This window comes from Chanodichthys erythropterus, chromosome 7 (assembly GCF_024489055.1).
Source record: "Chanodichthys erythropterus isolate Z2021 chromosome 7, ASM2448905v1, whole genome shotgun sequence".
NCBI classification, from domain to species: Eukaryota; Metazoa; Chordata; class Actinopteri; order Cypriniformes; family Xenocyprididae; genus Chanodichthys; species Chanodichthys erythropterus.
The window spans coordinates 43,603,891-43,630,949 of NC_090227.1; the positions used below are offsets into that span (position 1 = coordinate 43,603,891).

Here is a 27,059-nt window from a genome sequence, read left to right on the forward strand (position 1 = left end):
AACATGGAAAAAGTAGATTTTCTGTCCCCTTTAACATATCTGGGGCCAGTTGCATGAACTCCTGCTATCAATAAAACAGTAGACCGGACAGATGCTCATCTCCTTTATTAATTCAGTCTTGAATAATAACACTTCAGATGATACTATAGATTTCTCTTACAGTTATAAGTACATCTTGCACCCTAGCGACACAAAGCGGGTAGATCTAAACACACACACTCTCACTCAAACACACACACACACAGGAGCAGCAAAGAAAAAGGAAATGAACAGGAGAGATGGCTGGGAATGTGACCGCTGCTGCTCAATCAATATTCATCTCTCGCTCAACATCGTTCTCTTACTCCACTCAGACACAAATGAAATGAGCTGGACATCCCAACGTCAACATTTCAAAAAAATATATATACTGTAGCACATTGGTTGCCTCATCCCAAATAAAATGGTCTCATGGTCTAGTGCAACACAGAATGTAACATCATTAGGAGTGTGAACACAGACACGGTGCAAATAAAGCGCACACTACAAATAAAAACAACACAAACTAGAGTCACGCGTGAGCCCTTCGCCACTCGGGAACTGTTAAAGGAGAAGGTTAGTTTAGGCAAGCTGCTGTTTGTTCAATGGTCACGTTCACGACCCGTCCCAGACATGCAAGCGCACAGACAGCTCTGCTTTAATGAGTAACACAACCGTGGATGAACGAGATTATGGTGCCATAGAGACTGAAAAGGAAAAAAAAAAAAAAAAGTGAGAACAACGTCTAAGTGATGATGGTCCACTGGCCTGTGTGGGAGGAGCCAGGCTTCTGTGATGACATCAGGTCACCAGCTTGAGCCCGTTTGAGTCGGGGAGGGGCGGGAGGGAGGGAGGGGAGTGATGTATGAACAGTAGAGGAGTGCGTTACGGTCCAGTGGCGCTTATGGCACGGGGACGACACGCATGGTGTTGGTGTAACCGGAGCCTGGGCGCCAGCCGGTCAGGACGATGACGACATCACCGGTCTTGAAGAATCCACGAGCCTTACCTGAGAGAGACAAGAGGGTTTGATATGAACGGTTCAGAGTGTAACAGGCTTTTTCATCAGATTATGCAACCAGACACTAAGATCTGAAATGTATCCAGTATGAACAGATTTAATGTTTGAAGTAGAGTAGTATCATCCGCTTCTTCTCCATCTTACCAACTTCCATGGCAAAATTGACACGCAGGTCCACATCCTCGGCCCAGACGTCATTAGAGGGGTTGTTGTAGAACACGGGGAAGATGCCACGGTACAGATGAGCCTGTCGGGCCGTCTGCTCGTTACGGGTCACGGCTATGATTGGGGCACGTGGGCGGTACCGGGAGATCAGATGAGCAGACCTGGACAATCAGAAGGGAGGGTGTTCATGACAGTCAGAATGGAAAAAACGGGTTCCAGGGACCCTTCTTACCCTGTCAGATATGACACTCACTAAAAGATAAGATGGTCAAAGACAGCTATGAATAGAAATGATCTATTCACTCACACTAGCACATGCAGAGACATGTGACCAAATCAAATTACTGACAGAAATCTAAAACTAATACCTTATTTCATTCTGTTCTGTTTGCTTTGCTCTTACACACACACACACACACACACACACACACACACACACACACACACACACACACACACTCACATCGGTCTCACTCACAGCCATTCAGGAAAAAAGGTCAGGGAATGAAGATAATTTAAATAAATATACTCCGTTATAATCACAATTTATTTTGTGTCACCAGTAAACATACAGAAATGCTTTTTCACTAAAATGGTGGACAACTAATGAATGATGTTAGTAAAATCAGCAGCAAAATGAGCCTATGTGTGCGAGATATATATATATATATGTCACACAAACGCCCGAGTATCACAGTGTCGTCAGTTGAGAATGACTCTAAATGACTAAATGTAAATGTAAATGTGAGAAAGAAAATGCATTCGCTCTTGGTTCACACAGAATGTGTTTTTCTATTCCAAAGCGCTACTTTTCCATTGTTTTTCTATATAAACAAACTAGATGGACGTGCATGACCGTTACGCTTTAACAACCATTCCTGAGCGCTACATCTCGCGTCTTTAGATGCAAAGACATGTTCTGTGTGAACGAGCCCGCTCTTAAAGAGACTGCATCCTAATAATCCCGCTGCTGTCGGCGTTTTTAACCCCTTAAACCCTGATTTTTTTTTTTTTTTCCCCCTGAGTAACACAAAAAGTGAGGACTCGTAACTCCAAAACTATAGCAAGGAGAGTCAAGGTTGGTATTGTTTGAAAGGAAACTTTAAATATTAAAAAAAAAAAAAGTAAATTTGGACATTCTCTTGCTAAAAAAAAAAAAAACACCAATAAAACAGCAAAAAAAAAAAAAAAAAAAAGGGGAAAATGTACATATCCTTCTAATTTAAAATGGATTATATCTCATGAAGGAAATAAGGTAGCAGGTTTACTTTTGGTGATGTTCCTCTATATGTTAGCTGTATCTGGATCAAATTTTGTGGTGATCGCATGAAGAAATCAAAAGTTTCACATAGAAAAAAATAAATAAAAAATACCTACCTTTGTTCTAAATGCTGTAATGCACAAAAATAATGACTCATAACTTCAAATCTCTAGCAAGGATAGTCAAAAGGTTGGTATGTGAAAACTTTTTACATTAAAAAAAAAAAAAAAAAAAAACTGCTGATAAAAAAAATAAAAGTTTGCTCAAGGGAAATTTTACATATATTATATATTTGACATGTAATAAGGTAGGAGCACAATTGTTTTTTGGTGATGTTCCTCTATATGTGAGCTGTATCTGGATCAAATTTCCTGGTGATCCCATAAAGAAATCAAAAGTTACAGCATTTGGAAGCAAGTTAGCCTTTTTGTTTATCCATTATCACCCTCTGATGGGCATTTTTAAAATCGTTGCGGGGCTTCACATACAAAAACTCGCTCAAGTTTAGTCAAAGCCCAAAACAATTATAGTCATTGTATTCTACTCCATGACACCTTTCAATGACATATAACATGATTATCTAAGCTGTATGATACTTTTACACATTGGAGTACATAGTAAAAAAAATTTTTTTCCTAAATTATGAATGTTTTTATTATTTTTCAGCAAATAGTTAATCAAACTGGTTACATTCATTGTAAAGTTCAGACTCTAAGCTTTCAAATGACACCTATTTTGTGATTATATTGGCAGGAGTTTTTAAAAATATGATTATAATTTTTTTTATAGCTAGGTGGCGCCCGCGGGCGATAAATAAAAAGCAGTTTATTTCAGTTGTATCTTTGTTGTATTATTTTTATTTGTGCTATTCCTTGTAATTTGATTATTTGTTCTTATTTTATTACTGACTATTTACTTGTCTTTAAAAATATAGGCTATTAAAATTATATTAGTTAAGCTAGTAGGTTTAGCCGTGGTATTCAAATTGGAATAAAGGATTATGAATTTTCGCAACAAAATAAAAAAAGCATATATATATATATATATATATATATATATATATATATATATATTAGAGAGGTGTGGGGGGGGGGTGTCTCATGCATTATATTCCAGCCCTTTTTTCTCACCTGTTCCATGCTGAACTTTCCCCTCCCCTCTTACCTGCCAGTCTTGGTGAGCACAATAAGGGCGCTGGCGCAGCATTTGAAGGAGGACTCAACAGCGCCAACAGCTACAGCATCAGAAGGATCACGTGTCAGAAGGGTGGAGCGCCTCAGCTCCTCAAACAGCTGCCTGTGGAACATGGCTGCCTCTGCCTCACGGGCAATCTGACAGCGCCGCCCGGTGGAGGGAGGGGGAAGGGAGGGGTTATACACAATCATACCATCAACCATTCAGACAGAGAGAAATTCAGAGAGACACATGGGCAAGAATGTTTATGCTCGTCCTGTACTGTTCCAAAGCTCTCGAACAGTCATTTTGTTATTTAAATAAAACTTTTATCCTCTTGATTTTGAATTGAATTAATTTCATTACATTGACTCATGCCATGTGTCCCTCTCATTTCTCTCTCTCTCTTCCAGTCCTCTTCTGTCCCTGCTCTTCCTACTCCCTGACTGTGCCGAGCTGGTTTTCCACATCATTTCTATGTCGCCCGCCTACCTGCCAGACCCAGTGAGGACTATAAACGCAGAGGCCAGGATTTTAAAGGAGGCCTCCACGGCGCCAATGGCGATGGCCTCGGCGGGGTCGGTGGAGTGGCCCAAACAGCGCCGCAGGTCCTCAAACACCTGCCGATGGAACATGGCCGCCTCTGCCTCACGAGCGATCTGATGCAGCCCGCGCGAGATACGACAGGCACAACACAGCAGAGAGACAGAGAGGTATGAAAGAGACGCAAATAAATGAAAAGAAGGGGTGAAGAACAGAGGGGAGGAGTAAGAAGAGGAGAAGTGCAGAGAAAACAAGGAAAGAGGAAACAAAAGCAGGAAATTAGTGCAGGTGTTAGTTCAGAGGAAAAGGTTAGTACAAAAAAAACAAAATGAATATTAGAACACAACCACACTCTCTCACAGTAAATTATTAAATGCAAATTAATATCAATTACAGTGAAACCACCACCATTAAATCATGAATATTATTTGAAATATGGACTTAATTAAAACCACATCCGGAAAAGTGTGAGACAGATTTGTGATATAGTTGAAAAATCATGCAAAAGAATGGTTAGTAGAACTGTTGAAGATCACATGACTTCAACGTGCAAGTCAAAAAGAAGAAGAAAAGTTGAGCACGTGACAGGAAATGAGTCATCAAGCATGCTGGTTTTCAGAAAGCTTTGAACTCGTTCTCAAATAACAAACCAGCTTCAAGAAAATATATGTTTATAGGTTTGTTAAAGCCAAGAGATTTTAACTGCTGGTGATTATTTCCAACTTCGGGAGTTAATGGCCACATCTGTGACGTCTGGGCAAACATGTGACATGCAAACCTCGAGCACAATGCGAAACATGAGTAGATTTAACAAGCTCATCAAGAACTGGCAGAGAGAAAATGTGTCTTAAGAAGGCTGTTGTCTGTAACTGACCCTGACACAACTGAGACAAACAAAACTAGCTAGTAAAGGCAAAACATGCGTACGAGAGAAGGAAAGTAATGAAGGATGTTGTGGCATTAAAGAAATATTACGGGTTAAAAACAAAACATACAGTGGGGTCCAAAAGAAAGTGTAGGTCTCAAAACTTGTTTTTCCAATTAAATTCAATAATTTCTGCATTATTTTTAGGTGTTTATTTAAATGCAATTAAATGAGTGACATATGCTTTGCACAAACACCAAAACATTCAAATTCATATTAATTTGACAGTTCACTCAGCGTTACGCTGATGATATCATGTACACTACCAGTCAAAAGTTTGGAAATATTAATATTTTTAATGTTTTTGAACAAAGTCTCTTCTGCTCATTAAGGCTGCATTTATTTCATAATAAATACAGAAAACAAACAATAATATTATTACCATTTAAAATTATGATTTTCTATTATAATATACTTTAAGATATAATTTATTTCTGTGATCAAAGCTGAATTTTCGGCATCATTACTCCAGTCTTCAGTGTCACATGATCCTTCAGAAATCATTCTAATATGATGATTTGATACTCAGTTATTATCAATGTTGGAAACAGTTAAAAGTATTTTTTTCAGAACCTGTGATATGTTTTTTAGGATTCATTGATGAATAAAAAGTTAAAAAGAACAGCATTTATTCAAAATAGAAATATTTTCTAACAATATAAATCTTTACTAATCACTTTTTATCAATTTAACACATCCTTGCTGAATAAAAGTATTAATTTCTTAAAAAAAAAAAAAAGAATTTACTGACCCCAAACTTTTGAACGGTAGTGTATATTGTTACAAAAAATTCACAGTATAACAGGTTATAAAATAATATTAAGATGCACAACGGTTTCCAACATTGATAATAAATCATCATATTAGAACGATTTCTGAAGGATCATGTGACACTGAAGACTGGATGCTGAAAATTCAGCTTTGATCACAGGAATAAATTATATCTTAAAGTATATTAAAATAGAAAACCATCATTTTAAATTGTAATAATATTATCGTTTTTTCTGTATTTATTATGAAATGCATATGAGTATAAGATATTAATGAGCATAAAAATATTAATGTTTCCAAACATTTGACTGGTAGTGCATGTAATAACTACAATACAAGTGCTTCAACAAAAGCGTCTGCTTTTTAATGTCCCACAGACCTCCACTGTAAGTGTATTACTGTACACACAATTTGTTTTTAAAGAGACAAGATTACAGCCATCAATAAGTTGTATTTAACCCGTAAAATGCCTTTTTCTTTTAATTAGTATTTGTTTAGATGAGAAAGTTATGCATTAACAAAAACGTATGAGTCGAGTACTAAAACGTTTAGCTAACAGTGTTAATGTGCATGCCAGTAGGGGGCGCTCTCACCATGTGTTGGGTGCGCACGGCCTCCAGGGGATATTCTCCCTTTGCAGTCTCTCCACTCAACATGATGCAGTCAGCACCATCCAGAACGGCGTTGGCCACGTCGCTGCCCTCGGCACGTGTAGGACGAGGCTTCTTGATCATGCTCTCCAGCATCTATAAACACACGAGACGTGAGTGGGCTTGAGAAAACCAGTATTAATATTTAGAGCTTGTTTTATAGATGCAATATTTCCAGTTTAGATCCATTTTTTGGAAAATGCATGTATAATAATACAGGGTTGTAGCTAAGCTGACCTGTGTGGCGCAGATGATTGGCTTTCCTGCCTTGTTGCAGCGACCGATCATCATCTTCTGGGCCAGGAACACCTTTTCTGTGGGGATTTCAATACCCAGGTCACCACGAGCGACCATGATGCCGTCGCTGGCCTCCATGATTTCATCAAACCTGCCGAATAAAGCGGAGACATTCAAATCCAATACTCAACTCAAATACTGCATATTGATTATTATGGTCAATCGGGTTTAAGCCACTCACTTGCGCACACCCTCGTGATTCTCCAGCTTGCTGATGATCTTGATGTTCTTGCCCTTCTCTCCGAGCACCTTTCTAACTTCATGCACATCAGCTGCTTTGCGAATAAAGGAGGCAAAGACCATGTCGACTCCCATCTCTACACCAAACTGCAGATCTTTGATGTCTTTCTCCGAAACGGCAGGTAGGTCGACAGCGGCTCCTGGCAGATTGACACCCTTCTTGCTACCCAGAGTTCCTCCGTTCTCAATTTCACACACCAGATAGTCAGAGCCTGACCCGAGAGAGAGAGAGATATTATTCATAAACTCCAACCAGAATTACGTCACATTTACTTGAGGATGTTCACTAAAACACAGACTAATGAGTTAAACTTAATATTTACCTTTAGCAACATCAAAATGGGTAGAAAAAAGTGTGTCTCGCTGATTTATCAAATCATTTTATCACTGCGTCTCAAAGAAAAATAGCCACAAATCCGTAACTCACCGATTTCTTGAACCTGGAGAGAAATGAGTCCATCATCAATGTAGACTTTACTGCCCACTTCCACCACCTTGGTGATGTTCTTATAATCCAGCCAGAGGTTTTCCTCATCACAGTTCTCCATGAAAGAATCATCTAAGGTCACTTTGATCTTATTTCCCTTCTTCAGCTCGACCTCAGCTGTGCCACTCTGGAGCAGACGGATGCATTTTGCAGTATTAAAACAAATTTCTGTAAAACTACATGGTGTTGCATAACCATCACTCTTATTACATGCACTAATAACAGCTAATTCAGTAGTGCACACTGATCTGGACCAGCGGCAGTAACAGTGGGACATCTTTGTATCACCTTGTGCTGAACTGAAATGAGTAAACTCACCCCTTTAATGAGCCCGGTTCGGATTTCTGGCCCCTTGGTATCCAGGGCGATGCCCACTGGCCTGTAATGGATGCTGCCCGGCTGGAAGCTGGCACAAGCTTCACGTACATTTCTTATCGTCTCTCCATGATACTGAAACAGAAGACATCAACACCGATTAACAAAACAAAAGAAACGCTGAAATGTCCATAGAAGTAGGGCTTTATGAAATTCCATTCCATTTTTTCCCCTTAATTTTTTCTGGATTCTGGTTTTTGTTTTGTTTTTTCCACATTTTAATTTTTTAAAAACTTCCATTTTAATGGTTAAATGTAATTTTTGTAATCAAAAAGCATGTCCAATTAATTTAAATCATGAAACTTAAACTTTTAACTAATAAATTTGTATTACAAAAATTAAATTTATTAGGACCCTATTAAATACTTTTTTCTTCTTAAATTTCATTTTATTTTTACCAAATTCTGTTTTAAGTTTTCTGGATTCAATTTTAATGGTTTAATTAAATGTTAATAACCAAAAAGTATGTCTAATTAACTGAATTCATGAAAACAAAATGTATTTATTTAAAAAAAAAAAATAATAATAATTCATACATATTTTATATATATATATATGAAATATTTTGTTTTTGTTTATTCAGAAATTAAATTATGACAATCAAATGAAGGCATAAAACATTAATATTTTAATCATATGACATTAAACTTTTTTTGCCAAACAAAGTGCTGCACAACAGAGCTTTACTGTTAAATCAATAATTGAGATTATTCCTTATAAAAAAATAAAGTTAATAATCATTTATTGTTATTAGTGTTAGTATTTTTAGAAGCTAGTTTGAGACATAGCGGAATACTACTGTACAACAGCAATATATTTGTGTCACAATTTCTTCAAGTTAAACAAAACTTATTTTGACAGGTTGCAGTTTTTGTTTTTGACAATATTTTTTTCCTCAAATGAAGCGGTAAAATGCTGATGAACGGACTCTGGAGATGTTCAAGCATTCATGTCCTCATATAGTGAGGCGACAGAGGCTTAAAATACCATGAGAATCACGCGTGATTCAGTCATTCATTCACATGCAGGATTCATATTTAAATAGCCTTTTTGCAGTTTAATATTCACAGACACTAGTCTTTTTATTTATTCATCAAAATTGACAAATTCCGTGACATTCCGCGTTACACAGTAAATTCCGTTTTCATGACTGGACTGAAATCATAGGGCCCTAGAGAAGTTAAGAAACCACTCCAAAAACACATTATAAATGTCTCTAATGGAGATGTTCTTTGTGTAACAGCTGATGTTAAACAAGTGCACTTGAATGTCTCAGAGCAGCGCAGGTTACGTCATTCTAATCTTCTGTTTGAACACGCTCACACACAAGCAACGGTCAAGGTGTGTGTCTAGATGAGCAAAACTGGGTTACACATACTCATGCACAAACGATTAGACACTTAAGTGTATGCAATGTGTGATACGACAGGATACAAAGTTCAGCTATTAGAGTTTGATATACTGATCATGCAATAAAAGCCTGCTTCAATTTACCAGGTTAAATGAGCACCTTTGATCCATGATGTTAGTGTGTCATAGTACTGATCACTTTCACTTCAGTAGCTCATGCACACGGACAGCTCGACCTCTACACACACTCAAGGTCATTCTGTTGGGCACACAGGCCACCCATAGGCCTCTGGTGTGGACACACAAGCTGTTTGTTTAAGAGTGTGAACTGTTTGTATAATATGGCTGAATTTGTTTAACCCAAAATCCTCTATTAGAGGAGCCTCAAAGGAACACATGAGGGGCAAAACGTCTTAAATTGAGAATGTTAAACATGTTTTTCGTTTAATCTTGTATCTTTAATTTTTGCAATGATGACTGGATGATATTAGCCTGAATTAACCTTTCTGGAAAGGTCTGGCTCCAAACAGGATCGGACTGTTTGAGAAAATTTAAAGAATGAATTAAATTCATAACGCCTGACTATTATTCAGAAATCTGAGCTGAATTTTACTTGCAATTCAAAATGCAGCTGATTGTCATGAACTAGCAGAACTGCAAAAGACGTTCACTAAAGCTTCCCTCATAGCCAGCGTTCGTGTGAAAGAAAAACTCAACCCTTTATGCTGTTGAGACATGATAAGCTGGGAGGAGGAACAGATAAACTATTTATAATAGGCTCACTGTAGATTAAGTTACACACTCTCTCTCTCTCTCTCTCTCTGTGGCCTTTGACCCTGCACGTTTGTTTTAAGCTGTGAACTACATAGATGTTTTAGCATCATTTCTGGTAGAGGATAACTTGCATCCATTGACTAATGCTGGACAGATATAAATAGGATTAGAGTGTGAGAGAAAGGAGAAAGACGAGAACAAAAGAGTGTAAATAATGAAGTACGTACCTCGTGTGAGCCGTGAGAGAAGTTCATGCGGGCAATGTTCATGCCAGACTTGATCATCTCCTTCAGCATGTCCACAGAGCGAGAGGCCGGTCCTGTGGTCACATGACACAATGCATAATTACTTCCTGCTTACTCTGGACTAAAACTATTTTAAACATCACTTAATGTTTTTTTTTTCAACATCCCATATCTGTATCATTACATAAAAACATTCAGAACAAAGAGTTTGGTAAAGACGGGCCAGGATTAATTAAACACTTAATTGACATATAATCCACCAGAGCATTCTCTGAGCTGTGATCACAGAAGCATTAATATTTTGCTGTATTACAAAGAAAATCTGAGTTTAATCTGCTGTGTGTGTGTCCGAGCATCCACTGACCGATGGTGCAGATGATCCCGGTGTTGCGGGCGATGGTGGGCTCAGAGTCGATGTCCAGCAGACACATGTGCTCCAGGAAGGTGTCGGCCATGGCAGCGTTGAGCTGCTGCGTCTGGATGAAGGCAGATCCCATATCTTGAGCTTTAGTGTGGGGCATCGTGGAAGAGTCGGGTAATATCCTACAGACACCGAGAGAGAGAAATGAAATGACATCCACATGATCAACGGACTAATCAGACGTCTGTTTTGTCTGTGTTTACGACTCAGAGTCTCATTCTTATGATGGACTGAACTGCTAGAGTAGAGACAACAAGTGATTGAAAACCAAAGTGCATCTTTAAGATAAACAGCAGACTGTAGTGATTAACCATGATTTAAACTCAACTGCATAAACAGTGACAGGAACTGAAGCCATAAACGTCAAAGGCATTTTGCTGAGAATTTAGAGTCACATAAAGTCAACTAAAGAGTTACTCTCACGCCAGCTCCTCTGTAATACAGCACATGTCAGCTCTGCACCATTCTGTCTGTGTGTGTGTGTGTGTGTGTGTGTGTGTGTGTGTGTGTGTGTGTGTGTGTGTGTGTGTGTGTGTGTGTGTGTGTGTGTGTGTGTGTGTGTGTGTGTGTGTGTGTATACAGTATAAGGGTGTGGTGAAAAGGAATGTTTCCTTTCCATGTTATGCAACAGACTCCAGCACTGTATGAACATATTAACAAGTTAATATAATACCTTCCTTTAGGTCTTTCTCAATATCACCCAAATCTCATGATCAAAGCAGACAGGAAGTGTAGAGCATGACCTTCACATTCACAACATACGGGTGCTGAGTTTAAGTGGTTTAGGCTTTGGTTTTATGGCTGGTTACTAGAGGGTTTCAGGTTTGTTTTCTAAAATCACATGCACACCAGTGAACTGCATCTCAGTCTGTTTGAAAAGTTTTATTCCATGCAGACTCAATGGTTCAGTGGTAAACAGCTACTGATAATACTCATGTTGGTATCTGCAAATAATACAATGGGAAGAGACAACAGGCAATCAAACTCTGTGTGAAAACAACCTAAGATGCTCATTTTGAACCTATAGAAGATGCAATGCAATGCAACACATCCTAAGATTGTCACCATACACTGACGTGTTTTTAAATAGTGGTTTAGCATTTTAATTTTAAAACTAGGGCTGTGCCGATAAACTATATCATATCGAATCGCCATAAAATATATGTCGATAACGATGATAAGCTCTAGACATTTTAACTCGATATAGATTAATATAAGAGCCAATCATACAGCAAAAATATGCGTGCAGCTTTTGACGTCAAAGAACAAAGTCAATTTCCTACGGCACTTTTCCAAAGCAAACTCGACACAAGGACGGCAAAAATGAGTAGAAGCAGTGACAAAAGTGAAACAGAGACATCCAAAAATGATGAAATTGTTGACAAAAAAAAAAAAAAAAAAAGGTAGCACGAATTCAGTTATATGGAAGTGGTTTGATTATTTGAAAAGTAACCAGGCACAGATTAAAACGATCTGTAAAATATGTTGTCGGTTGGTGAAAAACAAGACTGGCAACATAACCAACCTATTCCATCACAGTGCTTCCCACACATAGACTTTACTTGGGTGGGCCGCCCAGGTATATTAACAGCCGCCCAAGTATATTTGCAGACACATTTATGCTTTTATTATTTTTATCCTCTTATACTTTTGTATCTGCCCAAGATAATGAAACCATCCGCCTTGTCACAAGGCAGCGCTGATGTGCGTTCAGGCTGCTTCAAAGTGATTCTCAATCAATGAAAAGCGCAGATTTATGCAAAGCGATTGCTAATGGACTCAAGTTGATAAATGACGATGTCTACTTTATGGCCTTTATATAAAATGTTTTATACGGTTGTAAGAATCTTAATGCTGCATTCACAACAAACACATCTGGGGCATCTGATTTAGATGTTAAGTCAATGTAAACGCGCGTCTAGACGTCCTGTGGCGCGAACCAAGCGTTCACGCGTCTGACGTGCGAATCGAGCGTCTGACGCCCTAGACGCCCGAGTTAAAAAATCTGAACTTTGGTGAATATTTGTGGCACGTTAACCAATCAGGGATTCTGCTTTGGTAGTCAAGTGTTTATGACGTGATCAGCGATGGAGACGAGAACAAAGATGGAGGACAAATTAATAGTCGCTGTGTGTGGCCACCCTGAGCTCTATGATGTGTCGTCATATTTTTATCGAGACAGGAATAAAATGGACCTTGCCTGGAAGAAGATAAGCGAGGAAATTGGACAATCTGGTAAGTTGTAAAATGCTTTGCATGATTTTAGCTGTTGATACTAACCCACCTGCTAGCTAGCAAAAGCTAAATTGCCGCTACTAGTTTCCAACTGACGAGATGATGAGTTTATTCAGAGGATCTATGCAGAAAGGAAGCTGGCAAATACACTGGGTAGCACACCAGGCAGAAGCCCCTCCCATGACGCGAATTCGCGCCTGAACACACTTTGTTTAGATGCGCGAATAGATCAAATTTGACGCACGTCTGACTTCAAAATGTTCAAGCGTCTGACGTGAATTTGACACACGATTCGCATTCGGTGTGAACAGCATAAGAATCAGCCCGCAATTGTGTATACATTTCAAAATAAGAGTCCTGGTGTATTTCGGGCTTATAATTAAAAGTCACACGCTAAGTTAGTAATTTGTCTTACTTTAAGGCCAAATGTGTAATCTGTTTTTGTTAATAAACTATACTTTGAAATGTAATTATTGAATCTTCAAATCTTTGTGGCTTCAGTCATAGTTGGGATACTCTTTTAAAGTTGGCAGCATTAACAGTTTATATATCGAAATATATATCGTTATCGATCAATATGGGAAAACATTTATCAAGATTACATTTTTGCCATATCGCCCAGCCCTATTTAACACACAAACACACACACACACACACACACACACACACACACACTGAGCGGGTCAATGACCTGGATTCTGTATCTTAATGTGGACACTACTAAAGCTCAATTTAAAACAGAGTTAATCCACCTCACAGAAAAGTCAATCGCACCTGTGAAATACAGCCAATTACAGCCCTGCTGACACACAAATCAAAATCTGCTGGACTGAATTGAGAATTATGGTTTCCAAATCAAACGTGATGCATTTAATCACTGTTTGCACAAATTATGCATTAAAAAGTCTGAAGGGAACTTGGTCTAAAGTCACATTGTGACCAAGGTATGGCAGCAGCATGGGCTTGGCGAGGACCTAAGAAAACCACACCGCATTCCACTCTGATGATGTCAGGGTGGGCTGTCGTACGTGAGGAGACTCACATCAGAGCAAACACACTCACCCACTCTTCATCACGTAGTCATGTGATGACTAAGACAGGCAGGGTGGAAAATCCAGCTCCTCGTGCAGCGCACCACACACACACTCAGAGAGAAGGGGAGGCTAATCCACTTCCTGATACTACAGGAAATTATGCAAATGTGGTTTGTGTAACTGAGGTGGTAATGCTACTTAGAGTGCACACATACAGCATGGCAAATACCCGTGCTGCCATGGTATTGATTGCTTTCATGCTAGCTCATCAGACAATAGCTTTAGCATCTAATGCTAACCAGGACACTGAAGGTCAGTGTTAGTCGAGGAGACAATATCTTGTTATTACAGGCGTGTTTTATAACCACATTCCCTGCTTTATCTCCAAAAATCCCAGCTATGAAAACACAGTCAGTCTCAGAGCCCAATGAACAGGAAGAATTTGACCTTCAATGAATTTTAGAGATCTGAACAAACTGTACATGTATTGCTTTACATTAGTGTACTCTATATAGGAGTTTAACCACAACATGCGTTACATTTTCCAAGTAAAGTCCTAAATCTAGATCTCTACAGCTGCATCGGGTCATATCTGTGTCTATTTGACCTCTGTGTCATCACCATGACAACAACATCCATCACAGCATTGACGCCACCTAACTTTAAAGGGGACCTATAATGTAATACAAGAAGTCTCTGGTGTCCCCACAGATCATTTATTATAGCTTGTCAAATTTGCTCCTATTTGAGTGTGAGCAAAAACACGCCGTTTTTGTGTGTGTCCCTTTAAATGCAAATGAGCTCCGCTTTCCAGAAGAGGGCGGAGCTTTAACAGCTCAACAACAACAAAGCTGGAGAATCTCACGCAGCCAAAATGACGAAATCGTTCAGCCTTACATTGTTCAAACCGGAGTCGACACTGATGGAGAGACTCAGGAAGAAGTTACAACTTTTAGACGTTTCTGAATGGTTAGTGGATAAATTGATGTAGTTGCTGTGGAGTTGATTCAACTCATCCACTAGCATGTGCCGTCATGTTCATCTTTTGTGCAAACCCAGCGTTCATTTGGCGTAAAATGACGGCATGTCAACAACACTCGACTACAACTCTTCCTCTTCTCTAAAGCAGCCCAACATGGCCACGCCCCCTTTGATTTGTGTTCTCAGGGGCGGGTTTATGTAAATTTTAGGGTTTGTGATGTCACAAACCCAGGAAGAAGCTTGTTGTAGTCCTTAAACAGCGATTTCTGTAAAAGAAAATCTCTATTTGCATTGAACTTTGAGCGTCGTAACTTTGCAGATGTTACACACATTACACACTAACTAAAGTTAAAAAAGTGAAATCACAATAACCACCTCTTTAAAGCATGTATTAATCTGCATCCAAACAAACACAGTCACACTGATCTGAATAACTTTAAGTGTCCTCTATGCCTATCAGAAACCCACCTGTAGGCCCTTCGGCTCTGGTAAATAAGGCACCGTGTGTCAGTCAGAGCTCTCCAGAGGAGCCCCAGTGTGCGTGACCTTCTCTCCCCAATCACAGCGCTGCAGACAGTGACACTGGCCAGAATGAAGCAGCATGTATCGCGCTGCTGAGGAGTTTGATCACTAAATCCTCTTCCCTTAAGAGAGGATAAAACACGCAAGCCACACGCACACTTACTGTCCTGCGCAAGCAGGCCTCTGCTAAGACTCCAGACCCACATGAGTCGCTGGTTTACATGTGGACCGGCCATTACAGGCGGTCAAGCCCACCTCAGTTACTGTAGATCACATTACAACACTGGGCTATAATAGGAACACATAGCTGGGATTGTACCAGTATGAAACGCAACAGGCTTGCAGTGGTGTGGAAGTCACATCGACCGACACCTGCATGAAGCCGAAAGGGTGTTTTACTGCAGCAAAAGCGAGACTGAGGTGAGTCCGTGCTCTTTATTTGATGATTCAGAACAATGACTAATAACTGTGCACTGGGACGTCCCTGTGAGGTCCGTGAAAGGCCGGTTTGTGTCACTGCAGAGCTGTGGGTGTCTGATTTACTGGTATTCTCAGTCCCTTCTGCTGGTTTAGTGGAAGCTTCTGAAATCCTAACGTAACTAAACAGGATGTTACAGAAATAATTCCCATGTTGCGTCGACACACACTCACTGCAGAACTGAAAACGGCTTCCCTGAAATGGTGCGACGGTTTGATTAGGTAGATGTTGAAACATCTGCAAAGTGTTTATAATAAACCTAATTAGCTGTGTGTTAATTATTTCAAGTATTTCATGTATGTGTTCCATTTCAATTTGACTGGAATGACAGGAATTTACTAAACCACATTTCAAGGAAATTTGCAACGGGTAATAAAGTAGTCTTCCAACCTGGTTCATAAAATGAAATTAATTGGTTCAATGACGTGACGGGTCAAAGGCCCTAAATAATAATAATAATAAACAAAGATATGACATAAAAAGTGTAAGGTAGTACAACTAGATCTCTTTTATTGAATCCAAAAGGTTTTAATTATATTTTGCTACATATAAAGGCATTTTTGAAGTGTCAAAAGGTCATTCAGTTTAACAATACAGCCATTTCATTTATGATTAAAAATCTTAAAATGTAATAAATGTGTATATTTTTATTCTGCCATGGTGTTATAATGCAAAACGGTATTAAATTGTGTGTAAAAGTCGTTGCTTTGTTATGAGAAGGTCTGGAAAATTAATTTCATTGACGTCATTGAGTAACCAATATAAAGGGACCATTTTAGATCAAGTCATGCGGTAAACACATGTGACAGGATGTGACTTCATTCAGACACCTGCAAAGGACCACATGGCCATGAAGAAAAGTAACTCTCTCTCATGTTTTCAGTTTCTCATACGCATGTCCAAAGCAGTGTTAATTGATTATAAAAATATTCTTATTCATGCAGAAAATATCAATTCTGGGAAAATCACATATTTTATATGATATAATTTATGGATAAAACTACACTAATTATCTTATTAATTTCACCGTCAAATTGCAATTCAGCTAACTACCTCAAATGAAATCCAGGAACTTAAACGGTTAGTTCACCCAAGTAATGTAATTTATTATTCTCCCTCACGACGTTCCACACCCGTAAGACTTTCGTTAATCTTCAGAACACATATTAAGATATTTTTGATAAAATCTGATGGCTCTGTGAGGCCTGAGCAATGACATTTCCTCTCTCAAGATCCATTAATGTACTAAAAACATATTTAAAATCAGTTCATGTGAGTACAGTGGTTCAGTATTAATATTATAAAGTGACGAGAATATTTTTGGTGCACCAAAAACAGGAAGATTCTGAGCTTTATGAATCTTTTGTGACAAATCAGCGGTTCGGAGCGCCAAAGTCACGTGATTTCAGCAGTTTGACACGCGATCCGAATCATGATTCAGCACAAAAGATTCATAACGCTCCGAATCTTCCTGAAGCAGTGTTTTGAAATCGGCCATCACTAAATAAGTCGTTATTTTTTTTTTTTTGGCGCACCAAAAATATTCTTGTCGCATTATAATATTAATACTGAACCACTGTACTCACATGAACTGATTTAAATATGTTTTTAGTACATTAATGGATCTTGAGAGAGGAAATGTCATTGCTGGCAATGCAGGCCTCACTGAGCCATCAGATTTCATCAAAAATATCTTAATTTGTGTTCCGAAGATGAACGAAGGTCTTAGGGGTGTGGAACGACATGAGGGTGAGTAATTAATGACATTATTTTCATTTTTGGGTGAACTAACCCTTTAACTGTGCCAGTTATACACTGCAAATAAGGTGCTTTAAAGCATAAATGCATTTACACATCAATTCCAGCTGTATGTGCTTTGATATTAGCAGCTGAGGTTGGTCAGAGAACATGCATAATTAAATCAGTCTCCACTGACGTATAATCTTCAAATGTAGAGTCAAGCTATGTGATTGAAACACAAAAAAGTCAATTTCCTCCCTCGCACAAACATGATGCAGCATCATAATTAGAAGCTATCATTGCAGCGCGCGCCTACGCGAGGACTGCGATTGAGATGCCCGCAGGGGCGCGTTTCTCAGCCGGTGTCATTCATTCATCACTGCTCTGAACAACCACTAATACCATAATGAATGCAGTGCACGCCTTGATAATGAAAATATGGCCCGTGTCCACAAAAAACAAACTGCGTGAGCGTTCAACAGCTCTCTGAAGATCAAATATCATCATCCTCAGTGCTCACACAAGTGGTTTTGGTCTAGTCATGGAGTGGCGGATGCGCTGTGGGTCACGTCCCGCCTCTGCGTCACATTCCCCGCCAGCAGAGACTCCCGCACGAGGTGCGCGCACGCAACATTAAATAATTCGAGTGAATTCAAAATGAATGACGGTTATTGGTCAACTGTCAAAATGAGAATTACAGACGACGATCAATGTTTAAAGAGCGGAAAACGCAGTAAAATATGCGTGTAAACATGGTTATGGGAGAGAAAACGTACTTTTATCGGATTAATTACAAAAAATACAGCACAAAAACGATTTTAAATCTTTACAAGGGTAAGTACGCACTGACTGAAAACAAGAACTTGTGCTATTTTGTCACTACAGACGAAAACCACGCCTAAATCTGTACACAATAACGTAGCTAATGATGGATATTACTAAATAAATATATTATGATGTAGATTTCTTTGTTGGTGCAGCTGTGAAAACACTCACCTGCGTTTGCTGATCGTCTGCCGTGACTGATGCGCTCCTGATCGCGAGCTCAAGGTGATACGCCAAGCCTACCGGAACTACTTCCGTCAAAAGCACGCGGAGGGATACTTATGACGTCAAACTATAAAAATCTCACTTTATCTGATTATAACACTGCTATCTTAACGTTTATTGGAGTTCTATCAAGTGAACAACGAGTCAAAAAAAAAAATCTTAAATCTTTGTAAGCAATCCCGAGCTTCCTGGTGGGGGGATTACGAAACGCGAAACGAAGGAAGTGGAACTAACCAATCAGAGCGCGAGATACGGCACGGTGCAGGAGCACGAGGAGATCACGTGACACGAGGATGCTGCTGCACTGTTAAGCTACAAATCAATGGCGACGTGCTTGTTAGTGATATTAAATACGTGTTTAAGTAATACACTGAATGTATTGCACATATAAATCTACTAAATTGTTCAAATATAGAGTAAACAGAGCGATACTGATGCACTTCCGCGTTAATCCATCATAGTGGTTGAGACTCGCGCAGCCGCATCAGCGTTCATCTGTTAACTTTAATAATAAAACACTGAGGGGATTTTACAGTTAGATGGCACGTGTATAGATCACACTAAACAAACTGACATCACGAAATTAACATGTTTATATTACAAAAGCCACTAATTAAACGAGTACCACGGTAGTACCATGCTTTTTGGACATTTACCATGGTAAAACCTTGTTGTTTGGACATGTTCTGAGGTTGTACTATGCTGTTAGGCATGCACCACTGTAAATGCATGTTTTTTCAACATGCATCTTGGTAATAATACCGTGCATTTTGTATTTGTACCATGGTAGCACTATGTTCTGCATATAAAAAATAGGTAATTTGTGTCTCCTGTTAAAGAGGTGGTCATGCATTAATTAACAGCGCCCTCTAGTGTGCATATCCTATCACCAATGTCAATGAAAACATCTCTCTCCTCTCTCAGATATTATCCACAGAGTCTGGTCAGGATAATAGCAGCATTCATTCCAGTCATATGAAAGATCAGCATCAAGGTGAGTACAAAGACACAATTCAAATACACTCTTAAAGCACAGGTTTGAACAGTAAATATATGCATGTATTATTATACACACAGAGTTGCAAGAAAAAGTATGTGAACCACCACTTGCAGAATCTGTGAAAATGTGCAAAATTTGAACAAAATAAGAGAGATCATTTTTATTTAGTACTGTCCTGAGTAAGATATTTTACATAAAAGATATAATCCACAAGACAAAACAATAGCTGAATTTATTAAGTGGTTCACATACTTATTCTTGCAACTGTATACTGTATGTCTCACTGATGCAAACTACTGTCATTGCTGAGAAGTAAAATGATAAATCTGAAAGACTGCATCTGCGTTTTCAGATCTGCACTATTTAATTCTGAGCGTTAACCTGAAATGAGATGGGATGATGCATCGAGTGAACAAACTTACAAATATCTGATTTATCACTTTCAGTGGATGTTTAGTGTGCATGTGGCATTGCAGGTGCATTTAACACATTTACACTCCGAGCTCGAAATTATTTGTGTGGTGAATTGTAAAGTAATTATTTCTTGTGTATTGAAAACAGCTTTGCAGACTGCTGTTTCATGCACTCTTTCACATGCTATTTAAAAGATTTGTTCAGTTCAGAATTAAATTGTCCTGATAATTTGCTCTCCTCCGTGTCATCAAAGATGTTCATGTCTTTCTTTCTTCAGTCGAAAAGAAATGAAGATTTTTGAGGAAAACATTCCAGGATTTTTCTCCACAGTGGACTTCACTGGGGTTCAACGGGTCCAAATGTCAGTTTCAGTGCAGCTTCAGAGCTCTACATGATCCCAGACGAGGAATAAGAGTCTAATCTAGAGAAACCATCGCTCATTTATTAAAAAAAAAAAAAAAAAAAAAAAAAAATTATATACTTTTTAACCACAAAACCCCTGATGCGCCACGCATGACGTCATGCATCATGTTGGAAAGGTCATGCATAAGGCGGAAAAACTCCATTGCTGCGTCCCAATTTGCATACTATCCGTCCTAAATAGTATTCGAAAAAAGAATTAGTATGTCCCAAATCGTAGTGTGTTGAAATGAGTTTTCCAAAGATACCCGGATGGTCTACTTTTTCAGGTTAGAATTCGAAGTGCAGATGCGTGCACACTTCTAACGGCTAATATTGCCCATAACACATTGCGCTGTGGACGAGGATTCGATTAGAACTACAAACACGAATAAAAAGTGTTTAAAAACTACAAACATGACGGATGTGTGAGACAGACAGTTAAGATAAGGGGGCTTGAATGATTCGTAATCAGTATCTAACCTGACGAAAAGATATTTATTAAATGTTGCATTATATTTCATCTGCAACAGCATTGTGAACTTTTATAACGATGCATTTGGTCATTAAATATTAAATGCATCATTATGCAAAGATGAGGAGAGTTATTGCATGAAAGACCCATGACAGATCAACGTGCGACTACATTTCTCTCCGAAATGGAAATTTAATTTAATTTAATGTGGAGGATTTTTACTATGACGACAGGGTAGTTTAAACAGTTACAGGTTGCGTAACTAAGCGACAGAACGTCCGTTAAAGACGCAATTATGACGAGGTGTCACTCGTATTGTTTTGAACGGGAGAAAGTGTAAACGCGCAACATGGCGGAATAAGTCCCGCCTTCTAAATAAGAGCCAATCGCCGACTGGTAAATTAATCGCGTCACTTCAGCGGCCGTTAAGCTGCGTTCACGTCACCTCGTATTTACCGGAATCTTGAAATGACAACACTTGACGTTATATTCGGAGCTGTTCACGTCCTTTTGGTCCTTGAACTGGGAAATATGCGTTTCCATGGCAGCACTGTCAATGCCTAAATGAATCTACAAGCTGTCAGGTGGTACAGCGTGGCCACGTGGTATATCTGGGAGTTTTCAGAAAACTCCCAGCTTACAAGCTGTAATTACGAGCTCTACGAGGACGTGAACGCTTTTTACAAGCTAGAATCTCGTAACTACAGGAATTACGAGGCCACGTGAACGCACCTTTAGAATCACCGGTTTCTATAGAAACAATCATACGCGCGCCTCAGAAGAGACGCGCATTTAGGTCTCCGCATGCGCATTAGCTTGATCCAGCCTGAAAAATAGTTTTTTTTGTCATGATTCGATCGTTTACAAAATAAATTTTATGAGCCGGTTGTTGTTACATTTCATTGGTGATTTCAAATATGAAATTTAATCGTAAGGTTGGCGAACAGTTTTGGAGAATTTGATGTTTCCCCATTCAAAGAGATTGCATGATGCCCAGGATGCCCGAGAGGCGTTTCAAAGATGGCCGCCGAGTGAAATGACTTGTCTTAAAGGGACTTTGGTAGTATGACCCAAAGCTTGCATTACTTGCATTACAAAAACAGTACATACTTTTAGAACGTAGTGTAAGAAGGTGAATTGGGACGCATTTTCTCCTCCAACTTCAAAATCGTCTGATATCGTTATTTTATTTATTTATTTATTTTTTGTAAAGGTCGTTTGATTTAGTCTTTGCACATTCGCTTTATAAACACTGGATCTGTACTTCCGTCTACATCACGCGTGACCTTTCCAACATGAATACGTCATGCGTGGAGCATCACAGAGCAGTGCAAGACGAGCATTCGTGGTTAAAATGTATATAATGTTTATTTTTTTTAGAAAATGGCCGATGGTTTCTCTAGATTAGACTCTTATTCCTCGTCTGGGATCATGTAGAGCTGCACTGAAACTGACATTTGGACCGTTGAACCCCAGTGAAGTCCACTATATGGAGAACAGTTTTCCTCAAAAACCTTCATTTCTTTTCCACTGAAGAAATAAAGACATGAACATCTTGGATGACATGGGGGTGAGTAAATGATCAGGACATTTCATTCAGAAGTGAAAACCTTTAAACACATAGTGCAGAACTCTGTCAGTATTTCTCCACCTGCTGGTCACAGATGGAGGTGTTTCATCTGAAGTCCGGCTTTATTTGTGTGTGATTTTCCGGCTTTTGCAGATAAAATGCACGACTTGTGAAAATAACCGCAGAACTGTACTTTAACCTCCACAATAAAAGGAAACTTTGGCCGTATTTGAGGATAGTTGATTCTGTGGATTGAACCTCATGGGCCCTGCCAGTCTTAAATGAGACCAGGATTCAATATATTATTGTTTGAAGACGAGTGTTTTGAGACCGTCTGCATGCATGTGTCCAGGTGAAGGTGTCAGACTCACCTGCTCTCCACGACGACCCCGCCGCTGCTGCTGCTCCCGCTGCCCATGCTGTCCTCTGCTCACCTGACGGCCGCTCGCTCACTGACCGCTCTCAGCTCACCTGCTGCGTGTCCTTGTGCTCCTCGCCCACCTCCAGAGGTGAGAGACAAGCCCGTCGGCCAATCCGGGCACACCCCTGACCCGTAAGCCGCCACTGCTGTCTGCATCAGTTGTCAAATCCCATCGTAAATCCCATTGATGCACTCTGGATTGGCTGTGAGTTGCAACAATGTACGATGTCTGAAAGTGTGCCAAGACTCAGAGATCTAAATATGATCCATATTAACTTCAACCCTCTTCAGCTATTGACTCATTTGGGCCTGTTTTCATCTTTAAGTTGTCTCCTTTATGTCTCCTGAGATATAAAAGAGCACAAACACAATGTTGTTTCAATTTCAAACACTTTATTTGTTCCCGAAGGGCAATTCACATTAACAATATACATCAAAAGCAATACACATTAGATAAATGAACACAATGTGCACAATATACATGTATTCAACAACAAGTGAATATCTAAAATGGTGTACATTATATGATTTCTAGATGAATTCACTGTAGTTTGTCAACCGGCAGTGTTATTTTATTATTACTTTATTATATTTTATAGTTATATTTTTAGTTTTCATTTGTAATTTTTAGTAAACTTTATTTTAAGGCGTCCATGTTAAAGTGTATTTAAACATTTAAATACTGAGTAATAATTATTAACTTCATGTACTTGCTATATGTTTAGGGTTAGTTGCATGTAATAATTATGCATACTGTATAGTTATTACTACAGTAACTACATGTAATGTGCAACAAGGACACTAATATAAGTGTTACCTATCAGTTTTATTAATATTATTATTATTATTGTTATTTAAATATTTCTATGTAACTTATTCTGGTTTTAGTTTTATTAAATTTAGTATGTAGCTTTTGTAATTTATTTATATATATATATATATATATATATATATATATATATATATATATATATATATATATATATATATATATATATATAATTCTGCTTTTAATTTTAGTAAGTTTAATACTTTGAATTTGCCATTAGTCGCTAAAGAAAATCTTTTTAATTCGGCTTTATTTTTATTTGTTCATTTTAATTTTAGTAATAAATATTTCTATATAGCTTATTTCAGTTTTAGTTTTATTACGTTTAGTATATCGTATAATTTTAATATTTTCAGTGTAATTTTAATTTAGTTTAAGTTTTAATAATTTTGTTGTGTGCTTTTGTAATTTTTATTCATATATATATATATATATATATATATATATATATATATATATATATATATATATATGAATGAATAAAAATTACAAAAGCACACAACAAAATTATTAAAACTTACACTAAATTAAAATGAAATATTAAAAACAGTACTATATACTAAACTTAAAACTAAAACCAAAATAAGCTATATAGAAATATTTATTACTAAAATTATAATTATGTAAAAAAAAAAAAAAAATAAATCTATATATATATAAAATATTTTTTTCTCCCATATATATATATATATATATATATATATACTGCTTTTAATTTTAGTAAGGTTATATATATACATATATATTATATTATATTATTATATAATATTTGTAATTTTAGTAATAAATATTTCTATAGCTTAGTATATTGTATTATTTTTATATTTTCATTTTTCATTTTAATTTTAGTAATAAATATTTCTACATAGCTTATTTCAGTTTTAGTTTTCTTAATTTTAGTACTTCCAACTATTTCAGTTGCAAAAGCAGCATTTCTAATTTTCATTTAGGTTTTTTCATCTGGTATTTATATTTTATTTCAGCTTCATTTCAATGACAGAAAACGACTGGTCACCAGATGCTCAAAAGTGAATCGTCATACTGAATTATGCTAAAAACATGATGCTGAAGATCTGCCACCAAACGAGTCATTAATTTTAGAGCAGCTGGTTGGTTCTAAAAGAGGCATTTGCTATATAAAGTGTTTATGAATAATTAATGCAAGTGTCTTTTTTACAGGATGGCAGGATATGAGACAGCACCGTGTCTCCATCAGAGACGTGAGTCATGCAGTCGAGGACATGTTGGATAATGGCTTATCTCTCTCTCTCTCTCTCTCTCTGGAGGTCATTGTGTAAAGCGAGGCTCTTAATGAGGTAAGCAGGGTAAACTCTGATTAGGACGGTAACGGTTGAGTCCGTCGCACAGCAGTGTAGAGCCACAATGACATGAAAATATATGCAATGCTCACGTTCCTTCATGAAACACACAGTCAGCTGATAAAAATAGAACACTGCCATTGGCTAATGCACCATCACAATGCAGCAGCTGCTGCTTTACCCTCTTTCTGTCTCTTGTAATAATTACTTCATTAGGAGTCATTTACTCACAATACAGGCAAAGCATCAACACAAAAACATTAATGCAATAAAATAACAAGATTTAAAAGACATTAAGAGTTGCTCTATTGTACAGATCATGGAGCGTTTGATCTTTTTCTGACAGTCTAGGGAAATGTGGATTATGTTTCTCTCTCTCTCTCGTCAGCTGTAGGTCACATGACTCCCTCTGCTGGCTCTCACTGAGCATGCTCAGTTCACTGTGTTGTCAGGCAAAAATAAGAGAGCACTGGAAGCAGATCTGCAACAGATAAACACACGGCGGAGCAAGAGATGGAGCATTAAAATGGAGGATTGCTGCTAGTGCACAGTCACATCAGATGGTTTGTGTGCGCCGTCTTTATTTATTCATCTGCATCACGGTGGTGTCGTGTTGGAGGAGAAGGAGCCGTCGGGCTGGTGCCGCTCGCTCCATCCTCTGAAGGTGAGATGTAGCGGTGGATGGATGGATGGATGTGGGGGAGGGGGTGTCGTGGATGCTGACCGGACCGTCTGTGAGCTGCATCGGTATGTGTTCGACCCCAGCAGGGCATTATGGGTGTGGAGGGGGGCTGTTTAAGGACACACTGGGGGATTTTGTGCAGATGGATGCTGTCTGTGAAATTATTCAAGCAAATTAGACCAATATATCATGGTTATTACATCGAACTACAGTCCTAAAATACACTCACAGACACATTTTATTGATAAAAATATTATGTGAATGCTTTAAAATTCGGGTATTTGTGTTTTTGCATCTTATTAAAAGCATTAAACTGCTCTCTAGATAGCTGTATTTTAGTATTTTCATCAGCCAATAAACATTAACGATAATATTTTTATGCAGGTTTGATGTAAAGTGCATGAAAGTTGAGTGATTTTGTTCACCTTGAGCACATAGATGGTGGCGGAGAGAGAAACTGTGACTCCCATATAAACAAAATGGCTGTTTTTCAAAGAAAATAATGAATTTTATTGTAATGCTTTCTGTGTATTGTTCTGGGTGTATAATTGTTTTGAGTTTCTTTGTATATTATCTATTTAATATCTCTTTTATTATTATTATTATTATTATTTATATTTATTCGAGATGTTTAGTTTTATGTTGTATTGTAGCACTTTGAGTGTGAGAAAGGCGCTTTATGGATAAAATGCATTATTATTATTAATAAAGAAATTATACTTTTAAAGAGAATCAGTGAAGTACTAAAATTACTAAATAAAAATAAAGGAAATAAACTGAAAAATAAAAAAATAAACTGAAATAAAAACTAAATTAAAGCTAAATAAAATTTTTTTTTTTTAAAATGACAAAAATTAAAATGAAATTACTAAAAAATTAGACCAAAATGAGACTGTATTTGACATAATGCTTTCTGTGTATTGTTTGTTTTGAGTTTCTTTGTATATTATCTATTTAATAATAATAATATCTATTTTATTATTATTATTATTATTTATTTTTATTCGAGATGTTTAGTTTTATGTTGTATTGTAGCACTTTGAGTGTGAGAAAGGCGCTTTATGGATAAAATCCATTATTATTATTAATAAAGAAAGTATACTTTTACAGAGACTGAATCAGTGAAGTACTAAAATTACTAAATAAAAATAAATGAAAAAATGAAAAAAGTGAAAAAATAAATAAACTGAAATA

At 37.8% G+C, this 27,059-nt stretch overlaps 2 protein-coding genes across 9 annotated transcripts in view; one reads left to right on the top strand and one right to left on the bottom strand.

The window, feature by feature from the left end:
* Positions 1–90: 90 nt before the first annotated feature.
* Positions 91–18,928, bottom strand: pkma (pyruvate kinase M1/2a). 2 transcript variants are annotated; one of them, XM_067390668.1, is made up of 11 exons: positions 18,703–18,928; positions 10,660–10,838; positions 10,278–10,369; positions 7,870–8,001; positions 7,492–7,678; positions 7,006–7,276; positions 6,765–6,915; positions 6,471–6,623; positions 3,630–3,796; positions 1,184–1,365; positions 91–1,027 (listed from the first exon to the last, which is right to left on the bottom strand). In XM_067390668.1, the coding sequence occupies exons 2-11, from the start codon at positions 10,814–10,816 to the stop codon at positions 921–923; spliced, it is 1,599 nt and encodes a 532-aa protein (XP_067246769.1). In that variant the 5' UTR covers positions 10,817–10,838; positions 18,703–18,928; the 3' UTR covers positions 91–920. The 2 variants fall into 2 exon arrangements, with proteins under 2 accessions (XP_067246769.1, XP_067246767.1); XM_067390666.1 differs by lacking the exon at positions 3,630–3,796 and adding an exon at positions 4,131–4,297 and having other exon boundaries at positions 18,703–18,926.
* LOC137023489 (protein mono-ADP-ribosyltransferase PARP6) overlaps positions 17,679–27,059 on the top strand; it is a 44,509-nt gene continuing 35,128 nt past the window's right edge. For all 7 annotated transcript variants that reach the window (XR_010895548.1, XR_010895547.1, XM_067390661.1 and 4 more), the window contains exons 1-5: positions 17,679–18,540; positions 19,681–19,750; positions 22,967–23,123; positions 25,044–25,180; positions 25,572–25,930. The gene's annotated coding sequence lies outside the window, so the exon portion shown is untranslated. The remainder of the gene's footprint in view (positions 18,541–19,680; positions 19,751–22,966; positions 23,124–25,043; positions 25,181–25,571; positions 25,931–27,059) is intronic.